The 11,760-nt window shown below is 50.0% G+C and overlaps 1 protein-coding gene across 1 annotated transcript; it reads right to left on the bottom strand.

Moving 5' to 3' along the window:
• Window positions 1–872: 872 nt before the first annotated feature.
• On the bottom strand, window positions 873–10,062 carry P2RX4 (purinergic receptor P2X 4). The gene is made up of 12 exons (XM_026058788.1): window positions 9,912–10,062; window positions 7,763–7,910; window positions 6,670–6,741; window positions 6,485–6,557; window positions 5,910–6,006; window positions 5,131–5,211; window positions 4,854–4,995; window positions 4,366–4,502; window positions 2,719–2,812; window positions 2,565–2,630; window positions 2,379–2,474; window positions 873–1,595 (listed from the first exon to the last, which is right to left on the bottom strand). Exons 1-12 carry the CDS (start codon window positions 10,040–10,042, stop codon window positions 1,563–1,565), a joined length of 1,170 nt encoding a protein of 389 aa, XP_025914573.1. The 5' UTR covers window positions 10,043–10,062; the 3' UTR covers window positions 873–1,562.
• Between the last annotated feature and the right edge of the window lie 1,698 nt (window positions 10,063–11,760).

An 11,760-nucleotide genomic window follows, 5' to 3' on the forward strand; every position in this document is an offset into this window, starting at 1 on the left:
GTACGCTACTGTTATTGGGAATTACGGCCTTGGAAGAGACCGCAATGGCTCTAGCCATTGCATAACTGAAACTGAGCCAGTCACACTTGCATACTGCAGAGCTCGCTCTTGGAAAAGCAACTGTTTTGAGTTGTTACTCTCAGCTTAGTGCTCAGCAGTGCTGGGCAGATGATATCAAGCTAAAGAATGAAACAAAACTGCTCCGTGGCACCAGGTAATGCTGCAGCACACCCCCAGCACTGCTGGAAAAAGGTAGCAAAATGCCAGCCAGGATGACTGAGGTCTGGAATAGCTCCCAGAGCTCTGTAATGCTAGAAAAGGTTCAGAGAAAGGAAGAGCTGTTCTTTGCATGTCAGTGCTCTCACTAGAGAAGCTCAGGGCCACCTAAAGACAACAGGCAACAGATGCACTTAAGTCGAACTGAGCAAGCACATTAAATGCCCAGATAGAGGGTCTGGGGGTGCAAAGTCCCTCAGTCCCTCAGTGTGGAAGGTACGCCAGGGAATATACTAACCTTTGGCTAAGGCAGTGCTAGGCTAACCCATCCTGGTCCCTAATTTCTAAGTCTTTCCCCTTGGGTAAGGTTTTAACTCACATGAACTTCCTCCAATGCAACAGCCACGGACAAGATGAACCATCTGTCCTGCAAATGGACACGACCTTTGGACCTGTCTGTTAGGAGAACCAGGTGGAGCAGATGCCTTAGGTGTCACACAGCACCCTTGCTGAGAGAGTCAAGAGGCAAAGCTGAAAGCAGCACTGGCTTTGATAGCTCCCTAGTAAGAGTTTCTGCCTGTGTAAAGTGAAGGCAGTTAACTGGCACTAATCCTTTTGGGCCCTGGGGAAGAAAAACAGCTTGCAGGCCTCCAAGATGACTCATAGAGGGTAGTACTTTATTAAAAATGAAAGTCAATTTTAAAGTAGTAGCATAAAAATAGTCAAACTGGGGGGGGAAAAAAATCTCATAACCAGTAAACCATTCACCTAAAGCCATTCACTATTGTAACACAATAAAATTAGACACTGTTTTGTCTCAGTTTGTGGCCACTGGAGCATGGAGACACAATCAAATATTGGGTACAGTCTTAGCTAAACATCATGATCCTTCACAGTAAGGAAAAGCGATTTGATAACAGCCGGGAGCTGCTCTCCCGAGGCTAGGCGACACCTGGCAGGGGCCTTGTTCACTCTAAGGAAGAATCTGTATCTGTTAAGGGCTTTGCAGCTCTCTGCTACCAGTGAACTCGGAGAAAGGTGGATTGTTGAAATGACCATGACAGAGCAGTCCCTGGCCCAGGCTTAGTTTGTGCAGAGGCCTGGCACAAAAGCACGAGGCTCCATATGTGCTTTGCTCAATTACCCTGGAAAGACAGCAGACAGGAAGCGGATTCAGTTCTTCTCTTTGGGGGTCGGCTCGGGCCAGCAAAGGTGATGAGTAGTGACTAGGGTCAGTTGTTCCCTCTTTCCTTCTCCCAAAGAAGGGGGCGAGTGTCTTATGGCAGGTTCAGAGTAACATTCACAGCAGCAGTTCAATTCAGCAGTTGGTGCTGCAGAGCAGGAGGTCAGGAGTTTGTTCCATATGTCTCACTGCCACCCTGTAAGAATTAGAGATTAGTTCTCTGCTAGAAACTGTGTCTAAGCAGCATCACAGCCTGTTTTACCTGGAGAGACTGGCCTTTGATAGACTGCCAGAAAACTGGTGTCTTTCTGCCCCTTCCTCTCACACAAAACCTCTCTGTACAGGGAATCTGCTCTCATGCAGTTGGACTCAGACCTCACATCTCCAATGCCAAAAGGCCTTTTGATTCAGAAATCCACCCTCTGCAGCACCATCTCCCACTACTCATGGGATTGCAGGGCAGAGCTCTACCCTTAGCACCAGCCAAGCAACCCCACAAGGGACAAAGGAGGCCTAAAGCCTTCTCCTGACCAAAAGGATCATTTAGCTCCTTAAGGGAGGAGCCAGCGAATACCGGCACATTTCATGGCTTTGTTCAGAGCATCAGGAGCCCTTGCAGAGACCAAGAAGGAATGATTTGATGGGGACAGAACAGTTGTCTGCAGTATGCAGGAGGCAACTGCCAAGGACTGCAACCCAGAAGAGGGGCGCAGTGGGAGTGTGACAAGTTCTTGTGAACATACACTTCCCTCTTCAGGAGTGGTTACCCAGGAAACATGACATCATTATTTCTTTCTAGTGTTTCTCCCCTTCACAGATTTGAGGTAGAAATGAGCTTCTCCGAGGAAGACAGAATTTCCTCAGCGCTGTGGTACAAAGTCCGTGTTTGCCGTCAGCTTCATGCATCCTGTTTCAGAGAATCCCTCCCAAGTCAGAGGAGAAAGCAAATTTGACTTCACTCTGCCTTCATGCTGCTTACCAGTTCATAATCCTCCACATATTTGTATTTCTTCTCCCGATAGTAATATCTCTTCTTCATGCAATACAGGACAACAATGTCGCATAGGACGGTTGCCTAAGTGGAGATTGAAAGAGTTAAGATAATGATCCTCAGAACTGAGGCACCAAATCAGAATTCAGTCCAAGCGCAGACAGTGTCACTTACCACTCCAAACAGCGCTAAGCCAGAGCCAATGTTAATCATGGTAGGAATTACGTCAAATTTTCCTGCCTAGAAGACAGTTACAGGGGTGAATGGGTTTTTTTTAGCATCTCTGAAAGCCCTTGCCCCAAGACCGCTAGGAATCAAGCTGCCCTACCTTTCCAAACACTAGGATATCAAAGCGGATGCCATAAGCTTTGGCAAGTGTCCGTGATTCAGTGCCATTCTGATCCTTGTAGTATTTTGCAAACCTGAAGAAAAGGTGGGTCAAAGCTTAGCTGGGAATTTCGGGGTTGCTTAAGTAAGTGAGCCTCATGCAATACCCAGCTGTGTCTCCCATCCCAAGAGGATGGGCTGAATATGTGTACTTCCAGAGTCAAGCCACAAACGATGGAGAGAGATTACATGCAGGCAAGCACATTTAAGGAGAAAAGCCCAGAACAGACTAGCTTAAGACAGCCACTAGCATCAGCCAAGTCAGGAGACTTCTGAAGTATAGGGAGGGGAACAAGTGAGCTTTAGCAGGGAAGGGGAAGGACGGAGGGGAGAAAAGCAGCTACACGTTAGCCTCTTCCTCGGACAGGGGCGGACAGGAGGCTGCAGGAGTGCAGGCAGCCACGAGAGGGCAGGGTCGGGAGCAGGCAGCGAGGCAGCGGCACCGCAGGCAAAGGCAGCTCCTTGACCGGCACAACGTGACTCGCAGGCAAATGATAGGGAAAAGGGGAACAGAACAAATAAGTGAGATCAGACTTACTCCGTCACAGGGTTGACTAAGCCAGGAGGAAGCAGAGAAAAGGGTGGAAGAAAAGAAGAGTGATTAGCATGGGGCTGCACCACGTTCTGGAATTAGCAAGAGCACTTCAGAGCCCGCACCAGCCAGGCGGCCACGTCCTCCAGCTCCTCCAGCCTGTCTGAGCACAGCACCAGCCCCGCAGCCTCAGCACGCCTGACACCCACGCACCTGCAGACCTGACACCTACCAAACACACCCTTGTCCTGTCAGCTTTCTCATGACAGCAGTCTCCCACCACATCCTGAAATAATCCTCCTTGGTTCCTGTTTGAAGGAGGGATTGTGCAGACCCAAGATCACAGCCCTGGATGGCAGTAAACTCACACAAGTTCCACCAAAAGAGATTCCCTGTGCTAACAGAGTCTGTGATTTTAGAAACATGCATAGCCCTGCGCCCTGTCTCCTCACAAGCAGGATTGTGACCAGTCCATATTATTATAGCTCCGAGCCCCTGTTGCAGCTAACTACCCGGCTCTGCACTCACTGATTTACTGGAGGTGCTGGACCTGTCCATACTGGGCAGAGTTTATATTGTGGTGCTGTATGCCAAAAGGATACTCCTGGTGCAGATTTTGTCTTCAGCTGACAGACCCACTTTCTATAATGGTTAGTGGAGAGTTTTTCCTCATATTTTTGCATACTGAAGGAGGCCTCTCACTCTCCCACCCTTACACACTCCACCCTCAAAGACTGCCCTACCAGTACACCTCGAGATGATCAGTTCTCACACTGACACGCCACAGGAGGCCAGCCCGAACGGTCTCCTAAGTGCTGATGCGAGTATGACTCAGGCAATCTGACGCAATCAGTGGAACTTCACTGACCTCCCCCTCTGCTATGACAGTGAGGATCGACATGCTCTAAGTTTTATAGCATCGGAGAAACTCCCCAAGTAATCTACCTCCAAGGCGAGGACCTGACCAGGTCAGAAGAGTGCAGGCAGCCTATATCACTGTCCTAGTGGCAGACTGAGCCACAGGGACAGCAGGGCCACCTTCCACAGCCACATTACCTGAAGTTGTATCCAGGCGACACAGTGTGGGCAGAGTCCTTGCTGTCAAGGCGGCGGAAGGAGTACCTCGGCACACAGTGGGAAGCAGCTCTGTCAAGGTTGCAGTCCCAGTTGATCTGCAGCCCCATGACTCCACCCTGCAGAGCAGAAGAGAGGAGAGGAGAAGGTGAGCAGGAGACTCCAAGTGGCTGGCTGGTCAGCCTAGCAGAAGGCTGCCTGCTAACCAGGACCCTGATTTACCAGCCCATATCATGGGCCAGTCAAATGCTTTTCCCCTCTGCCACAGGAGGTCTTTACTTTGCACTTATCCCCACCCAAATCAGCCAAGAACAAGTATTTAAGAAGAATCTACTCCAGCCCCCCAGCCAGAGGTACTCTCCCTCTTGCAGCCACTCTGTCCTGTAGCTCATGCCACCAGGCACAGGGGAACACCACCTACCACTCCTCTTCTACGCAGCAAAGCCCTGAGAGAAGGATCTGCCAAATACCTCCACAGCCATTTCTTGGAAGTTCTGCCCTGCAGCTTCAACTATTTTCCCTAAACGAAAGATAGGACAGAAGGGATCTGTCTGGGAGTCATAGATGCAGTTCTTGAGGTAGGTGGAGTTGATAGTGGGGAGGATGTTTCGCCTACAAGGGAAGAGAGAGAGAGAGAGAGAGAGAGAGAGAGAGAGAGAGATCTGTTACATCTTCTTCCCACTTCTCCTGCTCCCCTTGACTTGCCTTGAAGAGCCCAGATAGTGCTGTGCCTCACACACTACTTACTTGCTGAAGTTGAACTTAGGATACCAAATGTTGTTCTTCACTAGAATGGTAAAGTTCTCAGCTTCTTGTAGGAACGCTGGTCTGCAAAACAACAGGGAAAGTAGGAAAGTTTCACTCCTGTCTTCACGAACCTCATGACACCACAGCAATATCCCAGTGGGGACAGTTACTCTCCTGACTGAAGAGGCATTTGTCCAGTACTCATGCTCTGTACAGACATAGAACAGGATGCTCTAAGCTCCAAGGAAGCTGGATGACAAACTAGCAGGCTTTAATCCTATGCTTACTGAAATGACTGCAGAGGCAAACTCTTTAACACCATGTAGCTCTGAATCACAGGTAATAGCTCTGCTAGGCAGTCCTTACCGCACAGCCATGGGTAGTGAAGAGGGCATCACTCAGAGGCACTGAAGATGAAGTTTATTTCAACTGCTCCATGTTACTCATCTGACCTGATGAAACTGTCTCCCACAGTGCTGGTGAGTCACAGCTCTCACCCAGCTGTGCACAGAGCTGGCTTTGGAAAGCATGACCCACTGTGACTGCTCCTTCCCATAGGCAGTGACAGCTCTCGTTTTTTCCCCCCACTCCCACACTTTTCCCCTTGTGGCCCTGCTTGGTTTATCTGTCACAATATCTGCAGGGTCTTCAGTGATCACCTCTTCAGCTTTACCCAACTGGAGCCCATAGGGAGAAGTATCAGTTGTAGCCTGCCTGGCTGTATGCTGCTGGCCTCCTCTCAAGAGGGTCAAGGCAGAGGAGGAAGACAGGGCACTAACTTGGGTATATAAGAGTCATTCTCCACAGGGCACCATGCAAAGATCTCACAGGTCTTGATGCTGCTGTTATATGGTACACACTTCCCAGTCTGAATGCCTGGAAAGACATGAAAATGGAGGCACTAACAAGCAAAAAACAAAGAGGTAATATTTGCCCTGTCATGTCTCCTCACTGCATAAGGTGAGAGCAATCTGCTCAGAGGTGAAAGTGTCACTACCCAAGCCCCTCATTATCTTCCAGTGCAATTTGTAGCACAAGCTCAGAAAGAGAGGCATCAACTCCTTAATTATGCATGTGAAATACTGCTTCATGGACCTGAGGTCCTGAAAAAGCCCTCCACTGTTTGCTAACTCGCCAAGCACTCATCTGTCCAGCTTCTACCCAGCTCAGCAGGAGTCTAAGCCCATCTGCTCTCCCCCAGAAGAAAGACCTGGGGTCCCTTTTAAGTTCTGAGATGCGAGAGAGTGAGAGCAAGGGGACTCAAGCGAAACACAACTGTCTTCACAGGAGGGAAAGCACAACCCAGAGATAGCACAACACAGATTGAAAGGAGCCCCTGCAGCAGGCTTCCTACCATTGCTGTGGGTGCCAACGTATCCTGGAGCACAGTCCTCCTTTGTCGTGCATATTGTTTTATCATCTGGAAGCTGGAGAGGAACAATAATAACACTAAACTGCAGAAACTCTCCCTCCCCACACACTCTCACTCACAGAGATCAAGATTAGATCCTTCTAGAGCCAAGCAGATCTTGTACCTACCTCAGGGCAGCGGCCTTGTGTCTGGTTCAATGTGAGTATTACATTTGTCATGACAAACACAGCGTTCTCTCCCTGAACATGCAAAACAAGAAGGAAATTTAAGAGTGATAATTTGCAAAGAATAACCAAAGTGCTGCCCCAACTGCCTTTGCTGACAGAGCCCAGGTGGCCCTGACAAGCGGACTTGCTTTGGACAGTGCAGGTTTAGCACTAAAGGAACAGGTTCCCACTGTTATCACCTGATGCCAGTGCCTTTGGGCAGAGGAAGGAGTGTGAGACTAGTAACCCTTTCTGTTCTCTGCTTGGCCACAGTTTCCTCATTAACATTATGAAAACAGAGATCACAGAGCTCCAGTAGCATCACGAGGCAGGAGCAGAAACAAGGCTCCCGCTGCAAGCTTGAGCCGAACACCCAGTATGTCTCCCCTCTGCCAATATCTACTGGAAATTTGACCAGTCTTGGTTTGTTTCTGCAGGGAGCACCACCTCCATTACTTTCAGATCCCTATGGTTGGAGATCTGTTGTTTGTTTTTGCACCACTGATATGTAAATGCAATCATTCAGCCAAAATGTGGCTAAACCTGTCACTTTTTCTGCACCACATGTCATGCAGACAGAGTGAACCGTGACCGGCAGCCTGGCCATGCCTGCAAACGCTGAAGGCCACGTATTGCCTGTTAGGCGTAGATTCCCACAGACACAACGTCAATCAGTAACTTAGAGCAACGCTTCCTGTTAAGTTCCGGATCAAGTGACTTGCAGATTATTCCTAGAGTTTCTGCCAACAAGTTAACGTTGAGCTGTTTGCTTTAGAGAAAAGTAGGAGAGAGGACATGTGGTTACTGTCACAGCTTTTTTCCTGAAGCCTGCAATATTCTCTCCCCTACACACTCTCTCTCCTTGAAACAAGTTTCCCCTAGGAACTGCAAATGCTCAGCCTGATCTGGGACAAAGTAAAGCTGCTTCATTTGCTACATCCTCTTGTATAAGGACCACACTGGAGCAGAAGCTGCTCCAGACCTCAGTGGACTTGGGCAAAGCAGTGGCTGTTTGTTAGAAAACCCTCCTGCCGCATGTGAAAGTGGTTCATACCTGAGGAGGGATGACATAGTCAGCTACATCCCAGATCCTGGCTCCCAAGCTGGACGTGTTTGTCAGAGTTACTCCTTTCACCTTTGTGGTTATAGAACTGACCACAGAATCTGTTTCCTGATAGCCCTTCTCCCACAGAAAGACCCAGCTGCAAGAGAAGGATTGCAAGAAAAAAAAACAACAGACAAACACCATAAGCTATCACAGGCAGTAGGAATTTCTCCTTTTCCCCCTGGTCACTTGAAAGGGCCAGTCCAAATAGTTTCACACTGCTTTCCTATGAAAGTGTCACAGGACTAGCAATCTCCCTGCTGATTTTTTCAGAGTGGTTTGGTACTGTTGATCTTCTTCCAACCCTTTTTTTCCCAGATGGTTGATAGTCCCAGCTTCTACAATACTGAGACCCCAAACTTTTGTAGTAGGAAAGAAATCTAGTTCTGATGCTTTTCAAGAAAAGCACACAAATACCTAAGAACCAGAATAAAGAGGAAGCAAACACAGAGCCCAAGTTTGGAGTTTCAAATTTGATTTTAGGCCTGACTGGAAGCGGTTCATGTCTGGGTTGAGTCCCATGACTGCACATGTGCATGCACACACACACACACATGTACACCAGGTGAAGATCACTTCAGAAGAGAGAAAATATCACAGGGCTCTGGAGTGCTCTCCCCTCCTGAGGGCAACCGTCCTGCCTGTGGCTGCCTCTAAGCAGACCTACAACCACCAGGCAAACATCAGGACGCCCAGTTCAACTCTCAGTAGAGTCAGGATGGCTCCTTACTGCTATCTAGGAGTTGGATGAGGCCCTTCAGTTCTGGTTTACATGGTCTCTTTTGGGACTATTTAGGGATTGAACCAGATAGGAAGAGATCTCCTTTTCTTGTGCATTAATGAATGAGAGGGTAAGAGATAAAGAGGACACTCGACATTAACCCTCCCAGCAAGAGGAGAGGAATAGAGAGGCAAGAAAGCAATTCTGAACTCCCAGCATGACCAGTTATTGACTTTCATGGCTTCAAGTTACGTAATAAGTACACTTTTGAGGTTTCAACTGACATTTAGTGTAAAAGCTATACAATCACATCCTTTGCTGCTATACAATCACATCCTTTGCTGCCAGTGAAGGACTGATCTTTTTAGAAAGCATCTCAGGACAAGCGGAAATTAAGTTTAAATTTATCGCTTGCACAGATGTTTCATATTTTTTTTAAACCAGAACAGCCCACAGTGAGAAACCAGTAAAGGAGGAAGATGTTACGTGCAGCAAAATCTTTGCTACCATGAGCAGCGAGAGCAGCCCCAATTTCCTCCTTGTTCACAGGGATGGGACTCAGGAATAGCTCTACCAGTGCAACACTAACCGGTGGCCTCTTCTGAGCTCAACCACCACAAATAAACAAGAGGCTGTCCCACCACTTGGTGGTCAGGTCTTTCCTCATGAAGTTAAGAAAACTTTTTTTTTTTTTTAATATTGTGGGCTTTTTTGTTTGGCTTGGTTTTTAAAATTAAAAACCTCCTCCTGCGTCCACTTTTACCCTTCTTGTGCTGACAACTTTTGACTGAAGCTCGAACCCGCTTAAGAACCGGCTCGTTTGGTGACACCATGGTGTCACTGATGACACCGGGCAGGGGACATCTTTGAGGGGCGCTGGCCACCGAGCGGACAGCAGAAGCCACCCTGGGGCAGCGCTCCCGCCGCTCCCGCTTGCTCCTCCGCCCGGAGCGGGGCGGCGTGAGGGAAAGCCGCTGGGCCCTCCACGCCGCTCACACCCACTGCAAGTGCTTCACCTGCCGGACCGCGAGCGGCAGGGACCCCGTGGCTGCCCACGAAAGACGAAGCACTGACCCGTCCCTGGGGTTCGCCTGACGTTTTTTCCACGTGAAACACCTCTAAAATCCTTTCTTTCCAGGACCCCCCCCCCCCCCACACACACACACTTAGGTTATACAATCCACGTCAGGTGTTTTCTTCACTTTTAACGAGGCACCGCCAAGCGCCGGCGTCGGCGGCCCTTTCCCGCCCCCGAGGAGCGGCCATGTCGCGGCCCCCGGGGGCGCCCGGCGCGGGAGCCTCCGCCGGCCCCTGAGGCGGCAGCACGGGGCAGGGCAGCACGGGGGCCCCTGAGGCGGCGCCGCCCGCCGCGCTCACCCGATCACGTAGGCGAGGATGGCGAGCTGCACCAGGCGGTTGACGAGCCCCACTTTGCGGCTCCGGATCAGCACGATGCGGGGGGTGTCGTACTCGAAGAGGAAGCTGTAGAAAGCGCCGCAGGACACCATGGCGGCGGGAGGGAGGGAGGAAGGAGGGAAGGAGGGAGGGAGGGAAGAAGCGGCGCCGCCGTTCTCCGGCCTCCCGCCCCGCGGCGCCTCATCCGCCCCCTCTCCCGGCTGCTCTACGCGCTGCGCGGAGCCCCGCGGGGCGCCCCGAGGCCTGCGCCGGGGCCCCGCTGCCGCCGCCGAGCTGAGCCGGGCAGGGCGGCGGGGGTCCTGCCTGCGGGGAGGCCCCGTGCGCCAAAAACGGGGGTTAAAGGAAGGAGCTGGGCTCCTGCGGCGGCGCTCCCGGGGGCGGCTGAGGGGTTGGGTCAGCCTCGGAGGATGCTCTCGTGGTAGGTGCTGAGTTTGGGGGCTTTTTCCTCTCCCCCCCCCCCCCAAGGGAGCTCGCACTACATAAAAGCAGTTCATTGCAGGACTGTTTCCTCCACCAGCCTGAGCTTTTCCTGCGCTGCTCCTTGTTAGCAAGCTTATGGGTTTTTTTTTCACCTCTCTTAGCCGCTCTTGAACCTCATGAGGTTAGCAAAAATTTAATAAAGAAGAAAAAAGTGGGGATACCTTCCCCCTTACCCACTAATTCTGCTTCCAAGCTTTCGGCCAGAATCACAGCAACTGGAGCCTTTCCTTTCCATAAAGGAAACAGGTAATTCCCCCACTGCCTTATTCCTGCTGTAGAGCTTCCTGCTTGTCTTTTGAGACTCACCGTAGGGTTGGGAGAATTCACAGGCACCAGGACAGAACCTTTTGCAAGATGCTTCTGAGATGCTGAAGGGAAAGAGTTTTATCAAATAACAAAAACAGCACAAAGAAAAACAATTCCCAAGCTCCTAGTATATACAAAAAAGATTTGGGAAACAAACCTTTTCTGGTGTTCTTCACACGTCATTGATAAGCAAAAAAGAGACAAGATTGATTTCTGATTTTTTTCCAAGAAACCTTTGAAAGGAGCTTTCCTGGCCAGCATCCTTGTAATTGTTTATATGGACACCCCTTCTTCAGAAGTCTGGACACTGGGAGCACGATGAGATCATGACTTTAGCCACCTGCTCCCCCAGAACAGCCCAAAATGACCAGCAGTCAGAGAGAGGAAAGAGAAGAGCTGTTTTCAGCAAAGGCAAAAAGGACAGAACAAACATGCGGGGGTCAGATGGTCGCAGAAAGATGCCAAATAGTTTTGAGCAGCCCAAAACATATAACCTGAGAGAGAGGGATTTTCATTGCGCAAGGGAAAATAGTAATGAAAATCCACCAAAACAGCAACCAGCAGGTTCAAATCATCTGTTGTGCTACTTGTTGTCTCTCCTGACACTTACTCCAGCATAAGCACCGTGGACTCAGCTGTGGGTTGGGAAGAGAGCAGAATTTGAACCAGGCAATAATCATAAACATAGCATGACTCCAGTGCTGCTCCTGTTCCTGATGGAATCAATGTGGGATTTGTTCTACAGAGATAATTGGTGATTGTGTCCAGATGCTGTTTTGCAGACAGGATCTTGCACTGCCTGTGCTCCATACCGCCCAGACAGGAGTCAGCTGTTACCTGGAAGCCTGCTGCAGTCAGCTCTACACTGAGTGCAAGCTAGTACGTCTCACAAGAAGCTGGACGGATGACCTCAGGAAGGGGCCATCCTAACACCGAGACATAACTTCCAGTCGGCTCAGGGCAAGGACAGAGCATCTGCCTGCGAAAGATAGCAGAAGCATACCTAAGACTGTTACCTTCCCAC

This window comes from Apteryx rowi, unplaced genomic scaffold (assembly GCF_003343035.1).
Source record: "Apteryx rowi isolate R43461 unplaced genomic scaffold, aptRow1 scaffold_15, whole genome shotgun sequence".
Taxonomy (NCBI): Eukaryota; Metazoa; Chordata; class Aves; order Apterygiformes; family Apterygidae; genus Apteryx; species Apteryx rowi.